The sequence below is a fragment of the Emys orbicularis genome, chromosome 2, assembly GCF_028017835.1.
Source record: "Emys orbicularis isolate rEmyOrb1 chromosome 2, rEmyOrb1.hap1, whole genome shotgun sequence".
Lineage (NCBI taxonomy): Eukaryota > Metazoa > Chordata > Testudines > Emydidae > Emys > Emys orbicularis.
Window position 1 is genome coordinate 108,928,139 of NC_088684.1, and position 27,537 is coordinate 108,955,675.

General features: G+C 40.4%; 1 protein-coding gene across 1 annotated transcript in view; it reads right to left on the reverse strand.

The window, feature by feature from the left end:
- Positions 1-27,537, reverse strand: part of CDKAL1 (CDK5 regulatory subunit associated protein 1 like 1) — a 645,112-nt gene that overhangs the window by 23,076 nt on the left and 594,499 nt on the right. The window contains exons 14-15 of the mRNA XM_065398726.1: positions 17,377-17,460; positions 13,061-13,225 (exon numbers count right to left, since the gene is read on the reverse strand). Of these exons, the coding sequence (XP_065254798.1) occupies positions 13,061-13,225; positions 17,377-17,460 (249 nt within the window). The remainder of the gene's footprint in view (positions 1-13,060; positions 13,226-17,376; positions 17,461-27,537) is intronic.

Sequence of the window (27,537 nt, forward strand, 5' to 3'; positions counted from 1 at the left end):
AATCTAAAGGTCACTGAAAATCGATATATATAGAGCACCATGATGCCATTTTTACAAAGTCACTTTTCAGACTAGGACCACACTTTAACATTCTCAGGCAACATATTTTTCTAAATACCCATAGATGGCTTTGTTCCAGTATTTGGAAGACAAGAAGAAAAAAAGATTAATTAACAGGGATTTAACACCATAGAACATGACCTCTATTTATAATCAGCAGGGAACAAGAGTAACACATTAAATAAAGCTGATTAATACATGTAAAAGCAGTAACCAGCTGGATGCCTTGCACTGCACTAGATTGTGGTGCAGAAAGAGCGAGACAGCACAAGAGCGAATGAGCAAACAGAAGAATGTTATATACCACTCAATGCAAACATTTTTGAATATTGTATCGATTTTTATTAAATATAATGCAACTCACTGAATAACCATTTTATACAGCAAGAAAAGAAATTTCCCTTTTATTTATTTTTTTAAGTTGTGCTGAAAACCAGCCATTCTTGGGCAGTGAGACATGTAAAGAAATTTTGCCAAATTTAAGTCTAATGCGGCAACAGTGATATATTTTTCTTGGAGTCCGAACCGGCAGTTTGTAACCTATCCAAGCTGATAAAATTAACAGATTTGAGTGCTAATCGCAGCCAAAGAATATCAGACTTGGAGGGAAAAGGGAATGGAGAAAAGAAGTTCAGAGTCAGTAGAGATGAGTGGGAAATGAAGCTCCTCATTCATTATAGGTGAGCAGCTTTTCTTAGCTCTATAGCAATGGGGTCTATCAAATTTCTCATCAGCTTTTTGAACAATCTATTCTACCATAGTCACAAGCAAACTTCATTAATGTGGAGTTAAGTTTCCAATAATCTATTATGGGAATGTGATATTTTCTCATAAAACAAACTTTTGAAAGCCTGCATATTCCAAACTCAGGTTCCGCTTTATAAAAAAAATTCTCACAACATAATGAAATGTAAGCACACAGTTGGGTGACCCAAACAACCTTTAATGCTACATTTGTAGTACTAGCCTGTGCACAACCAGAAATTTAAAGATAATATTATATATCCATTATAGATCCTGTGAACAGATAATTATTTGGCTTCCAGGACTACATCCCTCACTGCTTGTCCAATTTAAAATGTTACCAATTACTGGGAACAATCAGACCAAATTAATAGACCTCAGTTAGCATCCACAAAAGGAGAGAAAATGAAGAACAGAAAGTTAAAAAGAAGAAAAAACCCTCACAGGGATAAATTACCCACCCATCTTCTCTGCAAGATTATAACCCATGTTAGACTACAATCTTAAAAAATTCTATTTACGATTGGTAAGATTTATACCTTCTCAACTATTTTTAAAATTAAGCTGTCTTTTCTTTCTACATATTGTATACCTCCACTTAGGGCTAAGGGGTACTGTCTCTGATTTGTCTTTTCTGTTTTCCTTTTATCCATCTCCCTCACCTTCCTATCCTTCTCTCCAGCTATTAGTTGAGGGGTCCCTTCCTGCCACAAAAAAAGGAAAGCAACTCAATCTGCTTTATTTATTATTTTATTTATTTACTCATAAATAAACAAATCAAAGACAACATAGAAATGGATTCCCCTACCTCCTTCCACACCTTACAACATGCTTTTCTGATTTATAATCTGACTGTGATGGGGTGGACTAGGCTCAAAGGCCCCCTGCTGAAGGCCTCAGGGTTCTGCCACACCCATTCCCAGGGAAGGAGCAATGGAGAGGTCCTGCAAGCAGGCTAGAGTGGCTGCTGGGGAAGCAGCCAATCAGGGCCCAGAAAGGCCATATAAAAGGAGCTGCAGAGGACTAGTCACTTGGTGCTTGGAGCAGGAGAAGAAAGGACTGCAGGCCTGGCTACCTGGAAGAGCAGCAGGGCTACAGATGGTTTGCTAGCAGGGACTGGGGGAGCACTGAGGGAGCTCCTGGCTGGTTACTGGGACTGAGTAGGGACTGAGCCTGGGAAGGGCTGTAGGAAGATAGTGTGTCCAGGGAGGAAGCCCTGAGAATACAACCCCATACCAGAGCTGGACTACTTAAAGACTAAAGCCCAGGGGAGGCTAGAGAGAGACAGGCCCCAGTGGACTGTATACCCCGAAAGGGGGTTGTGTGGGTTAACATACAGACAGAGTGATGCGACTGGAATGCTGTGTCACTGACAAACCGGCCTGAGAACCACCAAAAGGGGTCACCAGAACTAAAGACCACAGACACGCCCAGCCAGAAGGGGGCACTCGTGAGATGTGGGTGCCAACCCTTTTACACTGACATATATAACAGAAAGGTCTTTGCTGTAGGATTTCTTTTGGATGTACTTTCTATTTATTCAGGTAAGCCTCCGTTTTACCAGGTTCCATATGCTCTTAGGCTTCCATCTCTCACCATGGCTATTTTCTTCCAAATCTTCCTGATCAGATTCTATCCTCAGGTCCTTCAGAGATCTCTGTCTCCTTGAGGCTACATAAGAAAATGCTGTGTTTTTGTAGAAATAAAGCATGGCATAAAGGGGAAGCCCCCTCTCCCCAATGATTTCCTATAGTAGCCCTAGAGTCCTAACTTAGTTCCTTCCTTTTCTTCAAGGTGAGGGAAGAGAGGTCCTGATAAAATGTTATATTTTTGCCCCTGGACAGTGAAATGGGTCCGCTCTGTTTCTGACAATCTTCAGTGGAGGTAGAGTTTTGTGAGCTCTATCGATTAGTATAAGAGAATTCTCATCCTTTCTTCTGTCTCTATATAGGGTTTCTACAGATTATTTTAGATTCTCCATCTTTGTTCTCTGGGACTCTTTTGATCCTTAATTTGTTTTCTTGTTCTTTTTTCTCTTTAAATCATCAATATTTAGTTCTAGGTACTGTTTCCCATTTTCAACTGTTTCAAAACTTTTCTCTGTTACAAAAATGATATCTGACCAGATTCTATTTCAGTTTCCTGGTCAGACAGTTCTTGCATGTCTCTTTCCAAGGCCTTGTGTACATTTAAAAAGGTTTGTCAGTATAGACATACTCCTAGAATTATACACCCTTAATAGAGGTGCAGCTCATGGCACCAAAACAGTTCTTTTTCAAGTATAGCTTATATCAGTTCCTTCAGTGAAATATGTTATTCCAGCAAAAGGGCTTTTTTGCTGGCATAACTGCATCTACACTAGGGCTTTTGCTGGCATAGCAATGTCAGTCAGGGTGTGATTTCTCCTCCCCTCCCCCCCCCCCACTCCTAACCTATGCCAGTAAAACTTCCTAGTATAGACCAACCCTAAGTCCTTGAAGGAAGTCTTCAGTTCAGATGTTAGAGATCTATTTATTTCATTTCTGCTTTAAATCACTTTAGTAGAGAGTGTATTTTTTTCCATCTCCATATTATTTTGCCTGTGAGGCAGCACTTTCTCCCTAAAATCAGAGACTCCCCTTTAAGCAATGCTTTGTTGATTGTTCTTTTTGGCAGCCTATAAACAAGGCTTTTCTGTTTGCTGACAGCAGAGATCAGATTTAGTTAAGTTTAAGGGTCACCTTTTGCTAGTGACTAGAAAAAACATCTCTGCTGACTGGGAGAGTGAAGCTCTTCTAGAGTTTAGAGAGACATCCTGAGGTGAAATGTCACCAGATCCCATGAAAGAAACAGACAAAGACAGATTGACTGACTGATCAACCACTGGGGAGGCTCATTCCCCGGGTCTCTCTTCTGGCTGCTACTCGCTTCTCCTAAAGATCCCTTTTTATTTTTAAAAGTCTTAACCTAGGGAACAAGCTGAGAATTATGAAATGAGAAACGTTATAAATATGGCAAAACTAGTTCACACAAAGGGTAATAAAACATGTGGAACAAGTTACCATAGACAGCAATTGAAACAGTGTATAAATTAGCTGACTGAAGAGATATCTAAATCTATATCAAGAGGAAGGGGAACTGAGGCATATTAAGAAAACCAGAGTTATGATAAACCCAAAATCAGCATGCCTATACATTCAGATAATTTCTACAGAAAAAGACTATTTTTTTCTTTCTACATTTTGTCATATGATGAAACTTTCCCACCAAAGGGATCTCAGGCTCAGAGGATCTGGGTGTGGTGATACATTCAACGATGACTGACAGCCTTGCCCTTAACTTCTCCCAGAGACCATTAACACTGTTCTTTACAATTATAAATTCCTCAGCTTGCAGCTTAACTGTTTCACTTGTCCCACTCATGACACAGAGCTTGTGTAAACAAGTGGAATCATTTTGTAGTGCCTAAGTCTTAACTCATCCTGTTTGAATTTCTAACAACAGAGCAGTTCTCTTGCAGGTACTTGTTTTCTTACGGGTGCTCTGGTTTAGGTTAATCCTTGAGTAGGAACCTTGTACGTTCCTTTGGGTTTTTTTATGCTGAAAAGCCCCTAGAGAGTGTAAGCAGGCTGATAGATCTATGACAAGATTTAACCCATACTTACTTAATGCAATTTAATGAAGCACATGAAATGTTACTTAAAAAGTAAATAAAATTCGGACCATTGTCATACAGTTATGATGCTTATTGCTGATAGTTATTTTATTTATTAAGCATTGACAGGAAACTCAGTATGCACAGCAATAACATGGGCATCAATTCAGCAAAGCATTTAAGGACATGGTTAGGTCAACCTCTATTCTTCACATCTTTTAAGCACATGGCTATGCTTGCTTAAGTGCTCTTTTGAATAAGGATGCACATTAAGTGCGTAAGTAAGTGCTTTGCTGAATCAGGTCCTATGTACCTACACGTAGGCATATCATGTCTATAGCTTTACATCATATTTTTATCTTTTATGAAACTCAACAGACCTAATCACTAATTGTAGAATTAAGATACAGATTTTCATTATCTGATTAAAAAAAAAAAAAGATTGCAGGCAATAATTCATGACAAGTTTGCTTGGATCTAGAAAACAATCTATAACATTTTTTTAAATGCCCAAAGCATGTAGACATTTTGCTAGATTCATTAGGACCCTGATTCAGCAAAGCCCTTAAGCATATGCTTAAGTCCCATTGATTTTAACTGGATTTAGGCACTTGCTTACGGCCTTTGCTGAAATGGCACCTAAATCTGGCACAATGAGATATAAATTCCCATCATGGTTATATCCCCTTCTGGCAAACTTTCTACTGCTGGACCAGAGATTACACCAGTCTAAACCAGGAGAAATCTGGAAAGGATTTAATCATCATAGTTTACTTGTTTGAAACTAATCTTCCTATGAATCACTATAACTGTACACTTGTCAGTGGCTCTTACTGAAAATTCTACTTTTAAGGCAAAATTTTGGTCCAGATAAACAACAGCTATGCAGTGCCTTAGAATATAACACATCTACTACAGTCCCTAGATCTGTTCACTTGGAGGTTGGGCATTCTTAAGTTCAGAGCCCTTGATTCGGAGGCTCACTTCCTCCCTTTTTCCAACAGAGTCTGAGGTGGTTGAACCTCAGGGCATTTTGCCGGGCCCATCTATTCACTCAGGCTTTTTCTAAGAGGGTGGGATTTGACGGGGAGGGTAACTGTGAGAGGAAGCTTTTATTATCCTTAACCAACATGTATTCAACTTATGTATACATGAGATGTATTTTTATACATTTTTTTTTAAAAAGCAACAAAAACAGCTGGGTGAAATATTCCTTCAAACTTTGTCTGCTTATGAATTGGCAAAAATATTTACTAAATTAGGAACATTTTATGATAGTAAAATCTTTATGAAAGTTTGTGTGAAATTTTTGCATTACCTCTTTGAAGTTTAAACATGGTTGATGGTGACTGGTCACAACTTACATGACACTGACTTTGGTTCCCTGATTGCCTGAGTCTCACGCATGTTTGTCAAGTGGGGCAGCAGAAGCCATTTTGGCTAATTTTGCATTGTAGTTTGAGTGTTCTCTATGAGCTAATCATAGAAAACTGCTGGAGGTTATGCAGCAGGCAGGGAACGGGCTTCTATTTCTTCTTCCCATGAAAGCAGTCCAGCTCCACTCCAAACAGTTTCACACAGTCATCTATACTCTGCTCTGTTTGAGGTTTCTCCCATCATGCAATTTATATGCAGTTTTTCTGTGTTCAGGCTGGTTTGCAGCTTGCTTTTACATGTAACTTTGCATTCTGAGGTTTTCAATTGTAAAAAATATATTCTTTGTCATATTGTTTGCTCTTAATGTGTACAGTTTGAAATATTCTTCTGTTTTTAGTAGAAAGAGGGAGTATTGCTGGAAACAGTAAAATCTTTCAAAACAGTAATATTTTTGGTGACTATAACAGTGAACAGTGACTATAACACTAAATAATGCTTATGGTACACTATGGAGAACATATTCACTTTGCTACTGCACTGTAATATCCTTAACCATCAATCACCACTGTCATGGCCCTAAGTCAGCACTCCATCCTATTCAGCAAAGCACTATGCACGTGCTTAACTTTAAGGCATGTACTGAAGTCTCACTGACTTATTTGGGAGTTAAGCATGTGCTTAAGTGCTTTGCTGAACAGGAATGGACATAAGCATATGCTTAAGTGCTTCACTGATATGGGACCTATATCCTTACTCACTCCTCTTGCTCCAGACTGCCTATATTTACATTTAAATTCAGATGATTCTTCAAATGGCTGCCATCTTGAAAACCTGCTCCATCCCAACAGACAGTGAAAGGATGAGAAGAAAAATTTGCAATGAGAGGACCACTGACAGAAGCAGAAGAGGGCCCAATACTGGTGACACTGTATGTATATCTACTTCAAATCCCCTAGGTATCTCAGCTGCTTGCATTGCCAGCTGCAAGATACTGGCTTCTAACTACAAGAGCTTCTGGCTGTCTAAGAGACAGTTATGCTGAGTGACAGCAGTCTGATGGCTCATAAAAGAACCATCTGGCAGCTGGTTACCATCTTACAGCTGCCAACTCCTTGGAACCTCAAAACTGGCTCAGCCTGTTTGTGTGTGGAAGGGGTTGGGCAGGCAGGTGGGAAGAGGGATGTAAGTTTGAATTTTTGTACAAGCATCATTTAAAATTTCTCCTCCATCCCACATACTGTTAATTTGTTGTAATTGTGGAAAAGCTAATAAAAATGCATGAGTTTTGCATTTCCTCTTTCAAAAACTGGTACAGTCTAGTATTGCCAACTCACCTCATTTTATTGCAACTGTAGAGATTTTGAGGTGGTTTTTTTATGTGTCTGATGAAAACATGATGAAAAGCTGTCCACCCATGAATTTTCTCTTATTCAATATGGTGATTATCTCCTATTACTGTCAATGGGGCTGAAGCCAGCAAGATGGCTGCCAGGTCCCTACAGTCTTGTTGCATGTGAAAGTGAGGCTGCCCTTAATAAAGTGAACTACTACCTCCCACTGTTTTCACTGAGACTGAAGCCAGGCCACAGGCAAAATGACTGCCACTGTATGGTTCAGGAGGCTAGACAGGACACAGGGAATTGTGAGGAGCAGAAGAGACACTGAAAGGTGGATGGGGAGGAAGGGCAGTGGGGAGGCAGATTCGGGGGAATAGGGTAAAGTGGGATGTGGGGAGGAACGAAAAGACAGTTACCTTTTCTGTAACTGGTGTTCTTCGAGATGTGTTGCTCATGTCTATTCCACAATAGGTGTGCGTGCTCGCCACGTGCATCGGTGCCGGAAGTATTTCCCCTAGCAGTACCCGTAGGAGAGCGCCTCAGCGACCCCTGGAGTGGTGCCTCCATGGCGTGGTATAAGGGGCGTTGCACGCTCCCCCACCCTCAGTTCCTTCTTATCATACAACTCCCAACACAGGGGAAGGAGGGAGGGATGTGGAATAGACATGAGCAACACATCTCGAAGCACACCAGTTACGGAAAAAGTAACTGTCTTTTCTTCTTCGAGTGATTGCTCATGTGTATTCCACAATAGGTGATTCCAAGCTATAGCCGTTGGAGGTGGGTAGGAGTTAACAGACTCTCGCAACGGAGTACCCTGCTGAACCTGGCGTCATCCCTGATTTGGGAGACGATCGCACAGTGCAAGGTCAATGTGTGAACTGAAGACCACGTGGCAGCCTTGCAAATGTCCTGAATGGGGACATGGGCTAAAAAGGCAGCCGACGAGGCCTGCACCCTAGTCAAGTGCGCCTTCACAATTGGTGGCGAAGGGATTCCTGCCAGGTCATAACAGGTACGGATGCACGAAGTGATCCAGTTGGAGAGCCGCTGAGTGGAGATCGGCCGACCTTTCATGCACTCGGCCAAGGTGATGAACAGTTGTGAGGACTTTCTGAATGTCTTAGTCCGCGCCAGGTAGAAAGCCAGAGCCCATCTCACATCCAGCGTGGAGATGGCGCTCCTCACTGGACGCATGGGGCTTGGGGCAGAGGACCGGCAGAAAAGTGTCCTGACCCATGTGATAGACGGAGACCACCTTCGGGAGGAACGAAGGGTGTGGGCAGAGCTGGACCTTATCCTTAAGAAACACCGTGTATGGGGGCTCGGTGGTCAGTTACGTCCCACCGACTCCTTCCTCGGAGGTCTGGAGAGGGAGGACGATGGTCCTTCTGAGGCTCCAGCCACCGAGCGAGCCCCCACTAGGGGCTGCGTTGGGGGCCACAGTCCCCACTGGTACCATTGGGCCAGCCAAAGGGCCCAGTGCCACTGCACCTGCTGTGGCACCAGCAGAGCCAGTTGTTCGGCCAGGCTGGAGGACTGGTACCGTCGGTAACAGTTGCTCCGCGATCGGCTCTGATGGGCGGACCCACGACAGCGAGACGCTGGCAATCGATGCCCAGGGCTGCGGAGAGGGTGCCGTGGTGGGGTCCTGGAGCGGGACGCTGAACGGGAATGACGTCGACGTCCGTGCCATGACCGGCTGCGATAAACCCCTCTGAGACGAGGCGACGTTTGCCTCGGTCCCATCGGTGTTCGCTCCTCGAGGTGGAGCGGTGCTGAGAGTCTCGGTTGGACGGAACCCAACCAGACAGTCTGGGGGGCATCAAGGGCGATCCACGTGGACTTTGCCCTGACTGGTCGCTGGGCGGAGAATGGTGTCGGGAATGTTCCCTCAACCAAGACCAGTACCGAGCCAGGGGCGACTGCGGAGATCACAGTGGCAGCTTGCCTCTGGAGCGCGGGGCCGACATCGGCGGTGCTCCTGGTACCGGCATGGACATAACATCCTGGGCCGCCTGCAGGGCCTCTGGCGTGGAGGGCATCCGGACATCCGGGGAGGTCTGCTCCGAATGGGCTGGACTACTCTGCTCGACTTGAGTCGGAGGCCTAGAGGCCAGTGGGGATCGAAGACTGCCCGACATGGGTCTAGCCTCTGTCCTGGGTTTACTCCGGGCCATGGCAAAGAAGGCCTCTTTCTAGCCTTCTTGGCATGCCCCGTGGACGGGGAGCGGTGCCGACTGGTCGATGGCGCCGAAGGGTCACTGCGCACCAACACCGTGGTGCCCGGTGCCGACTTGGAGAGGTGCGCCAGAGCTGAGGTCAGCGCCGACTCCATCAGAATAGCCTGGAGCCTAATGTCCCTTTCTCTCTTGGTCCGAGGCTTAAATGACTTGCAAATCTTGCAGCAATCGCTGAGATGGGTTTCCCCCAAACAGCGCAGACAGTTCGTGTGCGGATCACTCAGAGGCATAGATTGCCTACAAGTGTCGCACGACTTAAAACCCGGGGCGCGGGGCATGCCCCAGCCCGGGTGCTCTACTAAACGAAACTAACTAAACAACGAACTAACTATAGGTACCATACACTGAACGAACAAGCAGTTTTGGGGACGAGCTACAGCAAAGCTGGAACAGAACGGTTCCGAAGCACCTTCACTGGCGGCAAGAAGGAACTGAGGGTGGGGGGAGCACGCAGCGCCCCTTATACCGCACCATGGAGGCACCACTCCAGGGGTCGCTGAGGCGCTCCCCTCCGGGTGCTGCTAGGGGAAAAACTTCCGGCACTGGTGCACGAGGCGAGCACGCACACCTATTGTGGAATACATATGAGCAATCACTTGAAGAAGAAGAAAGGGTTGTGGCGGGGCGGGTCCGGAGCAGGGAGAAGTAGAGCCAGCATGGGTGGGGTGCGAGGCCCAGTCTCGGGAGCAGAAAAGTTTGGGTGGGAAGTCCTGCTTCTGGCAGAAGGCTAAACCAAGCCCACATTGTTTTTACTGTGACATCATCGCTTATATGAATAAGTTTTTGCATTGAAACACTGTCAATTTTGGAATATTACAAGTACTTACAACACTTCTTTTTAAAAAATATTTAATTGAAGAGACATTACATAACACTGTGCGCCCCGAGGAGGCTGGTTACTGGTCAACTGCCCATTAGCTAACACTGATGAGTTATTTCATACTTACTTGTGAATGTCATCTGTTCTTTTATTGCAGTACTACATAAACATAAGCAGAAGCATATTTCTCTTCTGCTGTTGCATACAATGTACAATGTTCATTTTTGTCTAAGACCCCCTCCTGACATACTCATCCACATGCTGTTCAGCTAAATTCAGAAAGCAGGAATTAATGTAAAGTTATTTAATTTAAATAATTACATTAATTAATTAATTAAATAAATAAATATATCTCTAACTCATCAACCCTAAAAAATATTATAAATTCTATATGTGAGTGTGAGTCATGATACATTAAGTAGGTCAGTGGTTCTCAAGCTATTTACCATCCCATCTTTCTTTTATCAAAGAAAATAAACTAGAAGGGGAGAGAATCAAAACAATAATAAGAAATGAATGGCTGTTCCTCTATCTTAGGGTCAAGGAAAGGGTAAGTGGAGTCTCCATGTCAGCAGCCAGAGAGAGGTGTCCATATTTGTGTGCATTAAAGGCTGATTTTTCAACCAGAAATTAACACAAACTTTGGCAGAAGAGTAGAGGAGAGTTGAGACAAAAGACGCACTAAAAACATGACCTGATTTAAAAAACAAAACAAAAAACCCTCATGATTTTGGGGGTCAATCTCATGATTTTTGATCTCTTGAGGTTGGCAATACTGCAGAGCCCTGTTCCACTTCCAGAGGCAGAATCAGAATATATATTTCCCAAGATGTGTCCATCCCCCCAATCTGTTGTGTGCATACATATGAATATAACATATTATAAATGTAAAGAGCAACACACAGTCAAACATACATCTCCCTGTTTTCTTTCCATAAGCCAAAGACATCAAAGATGGCTGCCATGCAGTTTTTGCACAAAAATTCTGAGCTAGAATTGGTTTTCTCAAGCTGATCCGTGGGGGAAAAAACTGTCCCTCAAATTTTTGCCAAACGTCCAACCCTAATAATAACTATTAAGTGTATCTTTTCTTCCAAGTAAAAGCAATAAAGGAAAAACAAACAAACACCAGAGTGCCATCCTATGTATTTCCTAGCAGAGTATGTAAAGAAAGTACCAGAATCATCTCCTGAGTATTAGAGAAACATCTGTTAGTGGGAAATGCTGAAAATAACGGCAGGAAGTATAAAATGACTGAAGCCTGGTTCAAAACCGTTAGATTTAGCTTCCCACTATTGAAGATGACACAGGTAGCTACAGCTCTAGGTCCTGCCGTCTTTTCTTAACATGTCCAATAAAGAAACTATAAGTAATACGACTCCTTAAAGGAACAAAGTCAATCAGCCAAAAAAGTTATGAAGGCCATTTGGGGTTTCATATCCCTGTTGTTGCCTTGCATTTGGACAGTACAGGCGCTGATCAAATGGCAGTAGCACATCACTTGAGAACTTTGCACCTTGCCTGTATCTCCGCAGTTGTTTTGAAACCACTTGAATCATGTTGGTTCTAATAATTTTTCTCTCTCTCTAACATATAAAATATCAGTCAGCATTCAAGTCTGCTCATTCCCATGCTACAAGCTTTTGGCAGCACACACTCAGCTTAATGACAGCTCTGGTTCTGTTCCAGTGGATTATTTTTAAAAAACGTGATGAAAAAACCAGCTGTGTTTAAGTAGTTAAGTCCAATCAGACACTTTGAGATTTTGGCTGCTTTCTCCCTTAACAGACCTATGCCAGGCCAAAAACCAAAACCCCAACACACACACACACACTCGCTCTGCAGTTATTACTTATGTTTCATGATGTGTCAAACACATTACTGCACGTACAAATTTATTACACTGTTGTACTGTGTTTCCACAGCCAAACCTCTTCAAGATATCATTCTAACTTATCTGAGCATTAGTCCACATGTGTCCATTTTAAAACAACCATCTCACACTGTAACAATGACTGAAATGTTTTTTCTTATTAATAATTGTCTACAATTTACTGTAAAAAGGAAAAAGCAGCAAGGTGACTAAATAAATTGTCAGGTATCTTTCTTCCATACACTAAACTAGTGCTACATATATTTTTGGAGCTCCTAATAATTCTGCTGGAGAAAGGACATCAAATGATGCCTAGAAATGTGATACACATTCTCATTTCACACTCCATCAGCTTTTACAACAGGAGCTCCATGACATGTAAGAGAACACTTGGTAAACTGCCATATTTGCCAAGGTATAAAATACAGGATAAAGTTACTTTTAAAAAAAGAAAAAAAAGTTTTATGTTCTCTGCATGACTAAATCAGCTGTCTAGCTTCGACCGAATATGTTAGAAATATACAATACTTCTCTCCACTGGTGGAATCTGAACCTCTGGAAAGATGTACATTGAGGTATTTTAATACAGGCTTAAAATTAATGTATTCTATATTACAAATATTTTGGTAAAGAAAAATATACAACTCTTTCCTAAAGTTTACTAGGTTAGAGATATACTACATTATATAAATCACTGGTGTTGAATCTTTTCCCTGCTAATAATTTCTTTCCTCATGTTACATCCTGGAACAAGAAACAAGTTTATTATTGTCTTTACGGGCAAAAAAATAAAGCTATGGGCATTAGCAAAAACATCTTTTAAATTCAGATTTCAAACTGTCAGAAGATTAAAACTTCATACCTACATAAAAAGGGAACTATAAATGAAAACAGAAACAGAGCCTGGAATCATTATTCTTGAACAGCTGCTGTTTTACTGGTGTAGTAAAGCAGAAAATGTCTTTTACTCACCTCTGTTATACCGGAAACCTCTCCTTTTGCTAGCGGTCTGGTGATGGATGGAGTGAACACATTGGCATCTGACACTGGCCGCCCCTTCATAAAATGTTTCCCTGCTTCATAAATGTCCACTTCTACCATTTTACCCATGAATTCAGGATCCTTTGGCACGAGAACCTTTAAAAGAAATTGTTCAGATGGTACAGACATTTCCTATGTTGAATGTCTTAGGACTCAAGTCACCACAGATTTCATTCAGAAAGCAGAATTTTGGTGAAAGGTCAGTGTGAAACCTGAAAAACTCAAATCTCATTCACCTGCATGCTCTACTTCCCCCTAAAAAACATCTCTGTTTGGTAATATCTCCCATTTGTACTCCCAAAGAGCTATTCAGCATTAGGTCTGCTCTTTTTAACTATGCTTAACTGCCTGAGTAATACCTTTGGCAGACAAAAGAGGTGGGTGTGAGCTGCAAAATTTAGATCAGGAATCAAATCCGAAGGTTACTTGCTCAAGATAACTCTACTAGATGTCTCTAACTCTTTCTGTTTTCATCTCTTTAATTACAAGATAACCTATTGGTTCTTCAGCTGTAAGATCTTCATGGCATAAACAATGTCCATATGTGTTTATACAGAGCCTCACCCGTATCTTGATTGTGGCCTCTTGGGGTACGTCTACACTTCAACGTAAGCCCAGGGTTTGCACTCAGGCTCAGGCTTAACCCCCCTTCCATCTTCACACAAATTGCACTAACTCAGGACTCAGACCCAGGTTCCCAGGACCCCATGGAGGTGGAGGGTCTGAGCTTCAGTCAAGCCAGGACCCAGCAGTCAAGCCCTCTTGCTTTGCAGTGTAGGCGTAGCCCCACTGGACTCATGCTCTGCAAGTCTGCCAAAAGAATTCCACAATCCCATGGGTCAACTTTCTTTGTCCTCTGGACAGTCAAGTTTGGTGGACAATCAAGTTTTCCCACACTGCACCATGAACAAAGGGCTAGAGCAGCCACATTTTGGGAGGGTGCTAGAAAGTTTCGGATATGGGTGGTTGGATTCGGGCCTACATAATCCAGTGTAGACTCTGGATCCCCAGGCTCCAGAGTTCAGCAACTCCTAACCGGGGTTACAAATGTGTGTAGACACTCAAGCCCTAGGTTAAGAAACCCGGGGCCTGCAAGTTTGAGTTCTACTAACCTTGGGCTTACACTGCAGTGTAGACATCCCATGATTCTTTTCTTAAGAGTCTTTAGTGAGGGACCTTGTCAAAGGCTTTCTGAAAGTCCAAATACACTATATCCATTGGATCATCCTTGTCCACATGTTTTTTGACCCCTCAAAGAATATTAACAGATTGGTGAGGCATAATTTCAAAAGCCATCATGATGACTCTTCCCCAACATATCGTGTTTATCTATGAGTCTGATAATTCTGCTTTTTACTATAGTTTCAACCAATCTGCCTGGTACTGAAGTTAGACTTATGGGCCTATAATTACCAGGATTGCCTCTGTAGCCTTTTTTATTTAAAAAAAATTGCCATCAATTAGTTATTCACCAGTCATCTGGTACATAGGCTGATTTAAGTGATAAGTTACATACCACAATTCGTAATTCTGCAATTTCAGATTTGAGTTCCTTCAGAACTCTTGGGTGAATACCATCTAGTCTGGTGACTTATTACTGTTTAATTTATCAATTTGTTCCAAAACCTCCTCTACTGACACCTGAATCTGGGTCATTTCCCCAGAAATGTCACATAATAAGACTGGCTCAGGTGTGTGAATTTCCCTCACATCATCTGCAGTGAAAACTGAATCAAAGAATTCATTTAGCTTCTCTACAATGGCCTGGTCTTTCTTGAGTACTTCTACAGCACCTCAATCATCCAGTGATTGTTTGGCAGGCTTCCTGCTTCTTATGTATTTAAAAATGATGTGTGTACATAGTGTGTATTGAGAATTATGGATATATGCTGGACTTATGACTAAAGTGTATTTAAACCAGGCATATCAAGGGGAGTTAGTAAACAGGTCTGCCCTAGATCTAGGTATACAAAGCTGTTAAGCCAGGAGTCGGCAACCTTTCAGAAGTGGTGTGCCAAGTCTTCATTTATTCACTCTAATTTAAGGTTTTGCGTGCCAGTAATACGTTTTAACGTTTTTAGAAGGTCTCTTTCTATAAGTCTATAATATATAACTAAACTATTGTTGTATAAAGTAAATAAGGTTTTTAAGATGTTTAAGAAGCTTTATTTAAAATTAAATTAAAATGTAGAACCCCCCAGACCGGTGGCCAGGACCCGGGCAGTGTGAGTGCCACTGAAAAACACTTGCGTGCCGCCTTTGGCACGCATGCTATAGGTTGCCTACCCCTGTATTAAGCTAACAAGTGGGAGAGGAGACAGCTTTCAAAAGGGAAAAGAAACTTTCTCTGGGCTATAAAAACAGAGGGTCTGAACTTTAAGTCATAAGCAATTGAATCAACTAATTGTATACAATATAACTGTATTATAAAAGCATGTTCTATGAAAGCCCGTGACAAACTGATTAATATTATTGTAAAATGTATGTATTAACACTACATAAGGAATTATATTGATTACATTGATTATTAGGCTTTACAGTCTGTATCCAAACAAAGGAAGAAAAAGGTGTCTCTCATACAGGAGGGAATGGCAAAGCTATTTACCAGTCTTCTATGTACATTAAGCATGGTGGAATCAAAACTATGGAAGTCCATTTACAAACAAGGGGATGGGAATCCCACACAAAGGAAACAGCAGCATGAGGTCATCTTGCCTCTTGGAAAAAGGTAATTGAACTTTGGAAGATATGAGAAAGACAGAAGCCATCTTTGGTATCCATCATTAGACAGACACAAGGGAACAGAGTTCTTGCAAGCTGAGAAAGATGGATAATTCAACCAAGGGGGGACTGAAGTCTATGGAAACTGAATGAGAAACTTGCTTAGGCAAAGATCTTTCACCTATGAAGGTAAGAGAAACCGGTCCCTTATGCTTCTGTGGTAGGTCCTGACTGAGAGAAAGTTACCCATGGGTGGCCAAAAGGAAGATTGGCAAGAAATCTACCTTGAACAAAGACTGCAGCTTGTTAAGTCAAGTCTTAGCCACTAGAAAGCATTTTACTTGTAACTCTATCTTCTTTCCTTATATTCGAACACCTATATTTTGTTAATGAATGTGTTTTATTTTTACTATAAACCATCTCAGTGCTGTGCTTGAAGGGAAGGTTGTATTCCCCCCCCTTAAGTTAATAAGCTGTAATGTGCTTTTGTCTCTTTAAAGCAGCAATTAACCGTATTATTTCTCTGAATGGTCCAAGTGAGGGCTGGACACTTCAGGACACATGGTTTTGGGGAAATTCAGGACTGGGAGTGTGTTAGGATCTCCCTGCTGGTTGTAAGCAGGGCTGGTGAAAATCAGTGGGGCTGTAGACAGGCTGCTAGGGTTAGTGCTGCAAGCCAGGGCTATCTAGTACACAGACACTCAGGGTGTGACCTGCATGCTTATAGGCTTGCTGTGAGAATCCCAGGCTGGGAGCTACAGCAGCAAAGCACTGTAAGGCACCCAAGGTCAAGTGGTGACACAATGCTGAAAGAGATCTACCATACACTATGCAGAAAATTAGACAGGTGCTTGCAACGTTATATGGCAGTAAAACAAAGGAATACTAGCTTAACTTTTTTTTTTTTTTTTTTTTTTTTTTTTGCAAAAACTAAGTGAAATACAGACAATTGCAAGAAAACTAAATTAACCCTTAATGTCTGGGGGCAAATTATCTGCATTTAAGTAATGCTGATAATTTTGTGAGGCGGGTATTGTAGTTCAGAAGGGTTGTGTTCTACGTGGAAGGATTTCATTTGCAAACAAATACTTAAAAACAAATTGCATATATTTAAGATTGAAGTGCTATGAGTCTAAACATGAGAGGCAAAAGCTCCTTCTGAATCAAGATCTTTCTTGCCTTTTTTCTATTCTTTTTTAACAAAGACTTTGCCAAATTGCAGTGTCCAGAAGTGCTATCTGAAAGATTACTGAAAATCATCAATTTTTTATGTGTATCCATGTACACAAATATCCATTACATATTTTTTAATTCATTTATGGTATTTTCACAGCTACAAAACACCACGATGCAGAATCTCCCATTAATGAGTCTAGACAGTTGTACCCCTCTTGGCAGGCAACATTTTTTCCTTTGCCTGTCTTTTGAACTGTAGCACTTTTACTGTTGGCCTTGTTTAGGGAGATTACCAGAAAGTAAAAAGAAAACGATTGAGATTTTAATTTTGTTTATTTATTTTACAGTACCTGCTCGTAGAATTGATTGTGAGCAACATAAAACTGGGAATCAAAAGATTCTTCTGTTACCAGAACTCTCTGTCTCTCACCAACCTGGAAAATAGAAAGGTAACGAGATGAGTCTGAGAGTAAAACCCATAAAATGCTACCTGAAGGAGGATGCCTACAGAAACTTCCTCTTGAATTTAACAGAGTGCCTTTGGCTAAATTAGCAGCTAAAACAATAAAATAAAATAAATTAAACTGCCTGTAAGATAATATTGACCATTTGATTACATGAAATTAACATAGTTTGAAATTGCATGGTGTAATATACACGTTGTTCAAATGTGAAACTTCAATGCAAAAAGTCAATCTGATTTTTTCACTCATTATGAATAGGGTGTCAGAAATCAAAATATTTTAGACATACACCTTTGTCCACAACCCCACAAAAGCAAACAAAGCCCCAGCATCTTTCTGTATTATTTGCAATAATTTGTAAAAATGAGCTAGACACAGGCTGCTGCCAGATCCAAATTTGTTGAAATTTCATAATGATAGAATGAAACAGTAATAACCATCTGTGAGTGATGAGGAACTGTGATGCTGTGGAAAACCTCCAGATATAGAAGGATAAAACAAGTCCATTCACCTTTCACATTTTTCAGAACTCTTTAACCACATTTTCTACACAAGACAGTGTGTAAACAAAAATGGTTTATTCCTTCACAGCCCATCTTCCTCCTCCCTCCGCAGCGATATCACAATGCTGTATTTGTGACATCATATTCGTTCCCATGGCAATAGGTGTAGTAATCACAGTTTTTCACTCCTGGATTAAGAAGAGTGACTATGAGGAGGAAACCTTTTAACAAAACACACAGATTCAATAACATTCAAGGGAGCATAATCACTGGGGAAAAAAGCTATAACATATTTATTATCGCCAAACATGGCCCATTGTGAATAATATCTTTTAAAAGGCATCAAATCATATTTTATGACATTGCCAAAAAGTTGAGCATGGGGAGCCAAGTGTATTCAGAGATAGGCCTGAGTAATCAAGTATAAATCAAGACCTGAATTTTCTCAAAGTTCAGAGGTGTTTGAATGAGTGGTTTTGGTTTGATGCATTCTTATGCTGCCTTAAGAAGTTTAGATCTGGACTTTTCCCTAGCTCAAGGATATTCTTATCCACGTTTTTAGCTTGGGCCAATTGTAGCTGAATGTTTTATCTGAACGTAGACTGGATTTTTTCTGACTTGTTTGACAAATGAATTCTTCAAATTACTGCTTCTCAGCAAACTGAATTTGTTTATTGCTTTTATTCTTATCCCCCATTTGGAGACTCATCAACATGTCCTAGCTTTTAAGCATTTAGTATATGTAAACAAAGCTCCATTAAAGACCACTTGTCACTTAAAGAAAGAAAAATCACTTCCACCACATCCTGAGACATGGCTGTTACATAGAAACTGTGAGGTCCTTCTATGAAACAATCACTCTGAGAAAGCTAGAAAGACCCAGATAAACTGATTGAATTTACACAGTTCAAGTAGTAAGTAGTGAAGAAAAAACACACTAACCATAATTTTTGGATCTTCTTTAAAAATTATTAGAAATAATCATGGATTAAGAGCTGGTAGAGACTAGGATAGAGATGACTAAGGGAGTATTTTATAGAGGTCCATAAAATCATGCCTGGTGTGGAGAAAGTAAATAAGGAAGTGTTATTTACTTCTTCTCATAACACAAGAACACTTTTTTGAACCCTGTTATAGTCTTGGCCTTATAACAACATCCTCTGGCAAAGAGTTCCACAGGTTGACTGTGCGTCGTGTGAAGAAATACTTCCTTTTGTTTGTGAAATTAGTAGGCAGCAGGTTTAAAAACAAACAAAAGGAAGTATTTCTTCACACGACGCACAGTCAACCTGTGGAACTCTTTGCCAGAGGATGTTGTGAAGGCCAAGACTATAACAGGGTTCAAAAAAGAACTAGATAAATTCATGGAGGATAGGTCCATCAATGGCTATTAGCCAGGATGGGCAGGCATGTTGTCCCTAGCCTCTGTTTGCCAGAAGCTGGGAACAGGCGACAGGATGGATCACTTGATGATTGCCTGTTCTGTTCATTCCCTCTGGGGCACCTGGCATTGCTCGCTGTCGGAAGACAGGCTACTGGGCTAGATGGACCTTTGGTCTGATCCAGTATGGCTGTTCTTATGTAAGTAGAAAGGAGGTGGCCTTTAGACATGCACTTGCAAAACCCTTCTGGGGATTTGAATTGGATAATTGTTACACTGAGAGAAAAATAGCATGGAAAATTTGGAGACATAGTATTGTTACATTAGATCTGTTTTACTAAAACTTTAATTCTATCATTATTTGTAATTACAGAATTCCCTGAGAACCATTGATAGATACTTAAACTGTGTTATAAATAACAGGAGTACTTGTGGCACCTTAGAGACTAACAAATTTATTAGAGCATAAGCTTTCGTGGGCTACAACCCACTTCTTCGCTCTCAAGACATTAAAATGTGTGCAAACAAGCACAGTTTTCTCCCTGTAGGAGTCTCTCTATCCTAGTCATCTCTGAAAAGTCCCAATCTTATTAATCTCTCCTCATACAGAAGCTGTTCCATACCCCGAATCATTTTTCTTGCCCTCTTCTGTACCTTTTCCAATTAGAATATATCCTTTTTGAGATGGGGCGACCACATCTGCACACAGTATTCAAGATGTGGACGTACCAAGGGTTTACACAGAGGCAATATGATATTTTCTGTCTTGTTTATCTATCCCTTTCTTAATGATTCCCAATATTCTGTTCGCTTTTTTGACTGCTACTGCACACTGAGTGGATATTTTCAGAGCACTATCCACAATGACTCGAAGATCTCTCTCTTGAGTGGTAACAACTAATTTAGATCCCATCATTTTATATGTGTAGTTGGGATTATGTTTTCCAGTGTGCTTTACTTTGCCATTATCAACATTGAATTTCATCTGCCATTTTGTTGCCCAGTCACCCAGTTTTTGAGATCCCTTTGTAGCTCTTCGCAGTCTGCTTTGCACTTAACTATCTTGAGTAGTTTTGTATCATCTGGAAATTTTGCCACCTCGCTGTTTACCCCTTTCTCCAGATCAGTATTAATATGTTGAATAGTACAGACAGACCCCTGGGGGACACCACTGTTTACCTCTCTCCATTCTGAAAACTGATAATTTATTCCTACCCTTTGTTTCCTATCTTTTAACCAGTTGCTGATCCATGAGAGGACCGTCCCTCTTATCTCATGACAGGTTACTTCGCTTAAGAGCCTTTGGTGAGGGACCTTGTCAAAGGCTTTCTGAAAATCTAAGTACACTATATCCACTGTATTCCCCCTTGTCCACATGTTTGTTGACCCCCTCAAAGAATTCTAGTAGATTGGTGAAGCATGATTTCCCTTTACAAAAACCATGTTGACTCTTCCCCAACAAATAATGTTCATCTATGTGTCTGACAATTCTGTTCTTTACTATAGTTTCAACCTGTTTGCCCAGTACTGAAGTTAGGTTTACCGGCCTGTAATTGACGGGATCACCTCTGGCGCTCTTTTTAAAAATTGGCATCACGTTAGCTATCCTCCAGTCATTTGGTACATAAGCTGTTGTTTCCGTGAAATTTCTGGCAATGAGTTTTAAGGCCCCAAGGGAATCCAGAATGGGTTTGCAGTACTTCAGCAGGAAGTGGGCCCATGGTAATCTTTTTGCAAAGAGTGGGAGGAAGCTTCAGACCAGCAGTACTCATTTTTGGGGCAACACTTTGTCATTGTATGGCACTGAAGAAGGTCAAAAATGACCAGTCACTCATGTCCTGACATTGTACTGCAATGTTTACCAACATCGTAACTTACTGTCAAAATATACCGATTCATAACCACAGCAAACATCAACCTACTCCAACTTCTGTTGGGTATTGGCAGTTCTAGTCCAATTGCTTAACGTTCTCTATACTATCTCACATATGTCAGGTGGTTTAGTAAGCATTCTGTTTCCTTGGGTCCAAGACAAGGCTGAGCTGGAGGAGTTCCAGCTGGAGCCATATAAATGCTGCTTCTGGGACCCTCTTATCATACCTCGAGACAGTGGGGTGGACAGGTGCAGTGTAAAAAGGACAGCAGTGGAAGAGAAATTGGACAAGAGACTGCAGTCAAAGGATAACATATGTGAATAACATCAGCCCAAAGGAAAGCCAAAGCCTTCAGGATGGCAGCTGTTGTTTGAGTGGGCGATTTCTTGGGAATAAATGCAGAGGAATGAAGGAACTGAAAGTCATCTTTGTTGCTGTAATTAAGAATGTCTGTGCTAACAGATAAATCAACTTAAAAAGTTATAAGGCAGAGTTAGACATTGTTAGTTGGAGGGGGGAAAAGCATCACTATCCATATCTGAAAAAGAATTGTAGAGAACACAATGGTTTTGGTCATTTGAAATAAGCCGTGGCTTTTTCATACATGCATTGCCAGCTGTTCTGACCAAGGCCATCAGGAGCATACATGGGCACAATAAACACAGGCCCCTTTGATCCACGGGGTAGTCATAGAATTAATACGTTCAAAATTCTAGCGAACATGGGGAAAAGAGGAGAAAATACAAAGTTGTATTTAATCAATTATGTTGCTGGGCATATGGGAACTACAACATTACATGGTCACATATCATTTTAAGACAGAAAATGAGCACAGTGTATTCCAATTATAATAAAGGAGAAATATAAATAGGCAGAGTGTAGCTAGCAAAACTGAAATTTGTGCAACATACTGTGAATACTCAATTTTACCTCTTCTTTGAAAGATTTAAATATGTGGATAACAAGCCAGAAGTCATAACAGTCATCTTTGCTGCCTTTTCACATATGTACCCATAAATGAAAACCAGTATTTTTATTGTTGTTTTTCTCCTCTTGTCTATTTTCAAAAGTATATGTGAAAGCTGACTTCTGGAGTCTAGAAAATGACTCTGCAACTTACTCAGGAACAATTCTTACCCAATATTTGGAACTAAATGGAGGTCTGCCCTGAAGTTTTGGCTTAGAAAGACTTCAGGAATCTTACTGGAGCAGGATTTCACTGTTTCCTGCAGACAGTTTGAAAAATAGCAACAGCAGCAGCAGCAGACCTGCCGGACATCTTGTGTGGAACAAATGCTAATTTCTCAGTTGCACTGTATGCACAGAGAGTTCAACAAGCACTACTGCTCCAATCCCCTCCTACACACAACAGTTGCCAGGCAGTTTATAAATCTCATAACAGGTAACCAAATTATTTCAATAAACTTATATATCATTTTTGTTCATCCTACAATAAATTGTGACACAATAATTTTGTAACTCAGCTTTTCCTTTTTTGAATATCATAAAATGCAATTTTTTCAGCTGACTGATTTTCTAAAATGAATAAATGGTGGGAAATGTCAAACATCTTTTTTGGCTTTAGTCAGATTAGTTTTTATCAAAGCTGCTCGGAATACATTAAATACAAGGTTCTGACCTTAAACTATGAAATAATATTTCTAGTGTCACTGCAAAAGACTGACCCCATATACCCCTTTAGACTAATTACTGCAGTGTAATGTCACCAATGAACCACTGTAATTACACTTGGGGGAAAAAGTATGGTCCTATTCTTATTTAGTTAATGAAAATTATAACCTTTCCATTTTGATTAATCACTCACAACAGCCAGAGCATGTGATGCATGCTCTTCAGGGAATACAGTAATTTTTCTGACTGTTTATGCATTCTTCTTTTCTCAGGCACACGCAAAGCTGCGCTTTTTTGGGGGTGGGGATGCTTAAATAGCCTCTCTTGGGCTAAAAGTAGTTTTTAGAAAGGTTTTAAGAACACCTGCATTTCTGTATGTTGTACAATGCTGTCATAAAACAAGGCCTTATAATGTAAGGCAAAGTAAGCTATTGATAGCCATCTCCAGTGATTTACACTGACAAAATCTTGGTAGGGTTTAATCCAATTTCCACTGAAGTCAGTGAATGTCTCGCTCAACAGAAATTCTACCGCAAGCTTTTGTTGTGCTAACAGAGTATTCTGATAAATAGATGCAAGAATATTTTTAGCCCTCTTTACCAGAAAGCCTAAACTAATTTAAGCAAGAGATAGTTTAGAATGCCCCGTCTTTTCAGTGTAAATTGTTCTAATGTCTCAATATTTAAATCATTAATAAACATTTTAATAACAATGTTAATGAAAAGGAGCATTCTTATGTCCCATCCCCTAACTCCTTTTTTCAAATTATTGCATCTACTTCTTAGGGGCCAAAATTATCTTTAGCCAGTAGAGACCAAATTTCTCAGGAACTATAATTAAACATTTTGTGGTATTCATTTAAGCATCTTAGCTGCTCACTCTTCCCATTACAGCGGGTGGGGGGGCCAGGTGACAAGAGAGAGCGCAAGTGTGTGCACAAAGCTATGAGGAATGAAGGCAACATGTCAAAGATTGCTTAACAATTTCTCTCCATAGAAATATGTGACCAAACATACTAAGTTCCTTTTTCCTTCAGTTCACGTTTCCCCCCCACTCTCTCTATTGCCATCCTCTGTTTTCTGCAATCCAATGCTGCTTATCCAGTTTGTACGACATCAACTTCTCCATTTATAAAGCTGGAGCCAGAACCTCCGACAGAGACCATCAGTGTTTTCCCTGGGGCTTGTCAACACACAATTTTTGTACTGCTTTAACTATCCCAGTTTGAAAGTGGAATAGGTCAAGTGGTGCAACCCCCAGCGTGGATGCAATTATATTAGTATAAAGATAATATCAGTATAAAGATGCTTTATAGAAGTATAACTAATACCATATGGGAAGGGAAATAAACTATACCAATATAAGGCACCTTTATATCAATATAACTGTGACAACTGTGGGGGCTGTACAAATGTGACTATTTTGAGAAAATCACATCCCTCACCAACATAGTTAAATTAGTACAAAAACTGTGTATAAATCTGACCTGAACAACAAGTGTCTACTTCCTCCCTTTCAGAACTCTTATAAGATGACCTCCGTCTTGCTGGGATGAGGGTGTGGGGAAGGTGTTATCTATGCTGGCCACTTCCAGATGGCAGAATGGATGGATTTCCCCTTTGTTGTTTTCTACATTATATTTGTATGATAAATTATATTTGCATATCACCAAAATATTAACCCCACATAGGGCTTTGCATCTTCAGAATCATGCAAACATTAACCTATTAATTCTAGCAACACCTCTATGATCCATTTTACAACTGAAGAAACAGACAGAGATTAAGTGAAACTTCCAAGGCCTCACAGTGAACAAGTGTTAGAATCAAGACCACAACTCACGAGTTTCCTAGTCCCATAAATAGTCCTCCAGAGCATGCTGCCTTATGTACAAAATCAACAATTTAATTATTTAGGAAAACAGACTACCAACCTTTTACACAGAGAATGAAAGCTGTATTTTGAAACAAATTTCATGCATTTAAAAAACAAAACAGAGACACTGGACACTACTAAGCTCACCAAACTAATTAGATTATTTTGGCAGCACTGCAAATACTGCCATTTTATGCTTTACATCAACCAGTGATTTTTCCTTACTTACATTTTTCAGGTTGTTTGCTATTTTGATAAGAGCTTTGGGCACAGTCAAGGTACCAGCTCTCATTAGGACAAGCTAGAATCCCAAGCACAAAGCAGTCAGACTTTACCAAGCTTTCACATTTTATTTCATTGTAAATTCAAATGAACAAAAATGACATGCTTAGGATCCAAAAATAAGGCACTTTTAGACTAGCTTTATTAGACTGATCAGCCTCTAAATGTTAAATTGCAATGATTTTATTTTCCGTGATGTGTATATAAACTGTACACACATGCTACACATACTATGCCTCTTACAGCTACACTATTTAAGAGTTTAAAACAGGTCTATACAACAGATGCACATAGTATAAACCTCCATCTTTCAACCCTTTGCCAGTCTGGCTTGAGGATGAGCAAGCAGGAAGGATTAGGTATAAGTTAAAGACAGCCAGCTCTAATAGTATCTAATTAGCACAACAAAAGAAAGTGCCTCAGTCGTTCAGCAGTGGGCAATGCATCTCATTAAACACAACTGAACAATAATTATTTGGTCCCCTTATGAATACTTTTGGCACAGCTACCAGAGAGAGAGAGAGAGAGAGAGAGAGAGCGCGCGATGGAGCTGGAGCTAGAGTGCGTCTGCTTTCTTGGCCCAGTACTCAAGCTTCAGGGTAAATAGCCTGCTTCTATTACTGTGCACCTGCATCTGACTGCTTCATTCTGATTTGGTCTCCTGCTGTGAAAATGTAGCTTCTCCAAGCACATACAAGCCCTGCCATGCACTTCACATGAAAATTATATTCAGAGATGTCAGCGGTGACCTAAAAACGACAACTGGTCCTCAAAGTAACTGCTTCCTTTTAAATTCTGTAAGTTTATGTTTTGCTCTCTTTCCTTTTCATTGCTCCTCTGTTCTAAAAAGGAATCAGAATTTTAGTTTATTTTTTTATCAGTTCTGTCAAATTATATTTTCAAGTCTGATTAACCACATAAGAAATTATCATATGAAAAAAAGTCCTCAGAGATGTGGAATTAACTCCAGTCTGTCTTGTTCAGCTCGCTCCGTTGTAAGCCCAGCCTATGTGGTTAAAGGTCAGAACTAGGAGGCAGGAGATCAGGGTTCTGTTCCCAGCTCTGCCACTGACTTGCTGAGGGACTTTGGGTAGATTAGATATCCTCTCCACACCTCAGTTTCCACTTGTGTAAAGGTGGATCATAATATTTCTATAGCTCAGAGAGTATAGTGAATACTAACTCATGAAGGTTGTTACAGAAATACAAAGTATTATGTTTAGAATTAATGTCTAGAACATCCACACTCTGACTCCTCAGCCACTGCTTTAATGTAATTCTGATTAAAACCACTACACCTCATTTCTTCATGTCATCCAACAAAAGACACCAAACCATGTACAAATCTCTAAAGAGGAAGTATACATGAAAGAAAAGATGTTAGGTGTTATGTTATGTAGGTGTCATGTGGTCCTGCATTTCTCCCCCCCTCCCTTCATGCTTGAAATTTGGATGCATGATTCACAAACAGAAACATCAGACATGGAAAAGGTGTGCACTGGTAAATGGGTTGCCTTTGGGGAAATGTCAGTTTTGTGATAAAAAATAAGTATAGGAAACCTTCCATTTCTGGTGATTTCCAGGGACTTAAGATGGAGTTTTAAATGAATCCTTGTAAAATATTAGCAAATTACACCCATACTCCAACTTCACATGCATTCCAGCTGTATGGTGAACCTCTGGTGAAATGAGCCTACCAAGCTTAGAGATTTTTCAGTCTTTTAAAACGCTATATCCCTTTAACTTCCCCTTATTAAAATATTGAAAACTACTCACGTTCCTGGCTAGTATTAGTGAATGCAATTCTTTAAGATGTGCTACATATTCTAGAGGTGATGTAAGTACTATATGATGTGGCAGTTGCTAAAGCAACTATATACAGTCTTGTTTTATTGAGTTCTTTTGTTAACAGCTTCACAAACACACAAAAAAGTTGGTAGACAAGATCTTAGGTATCTTCATTTTAGCAAATTCCACGTTTTGCATCGGGGCAAGGTTCTCATACTAAAGCCTTGTTTATACTATGTAAATAAACCAATGTCTACACTGAAGCCCTACAGCTGTGCCACTGTTACGTTTTAACTGTAGACATAGACAGCCTTAGTGAAGACACAGCTTTCAGTGCATCAGAGACAGGAAAACACGCTGGTTAGCTTTCAGATGATGGAAAGCAGGGAAAGCGCAAAGGTCTGGGGAGGCTAGATAGGAGAATGCATAGACCACAATAATGGAGCACCTTCTTTCTATTGACATAAGAAAAGAGGCACCCTGAATCAGTAAACAATAGTTTGATGTGATGAAAGGGTAGAAAAATTATATCTCCATTTTAGGTGAAAATTCCTACTGCCCATGGAGAAGAGAGGAACAGAGCAAAATGGATAACATGGAAAGAAAAACTTTTTTTTAAAGGCAAAATATGCCAATAATCCACTTATTCAGCATATTAAAAGCTGGAAAATTACCACTGAATAAAATTAACATCAACTAATTTCTCCAATAA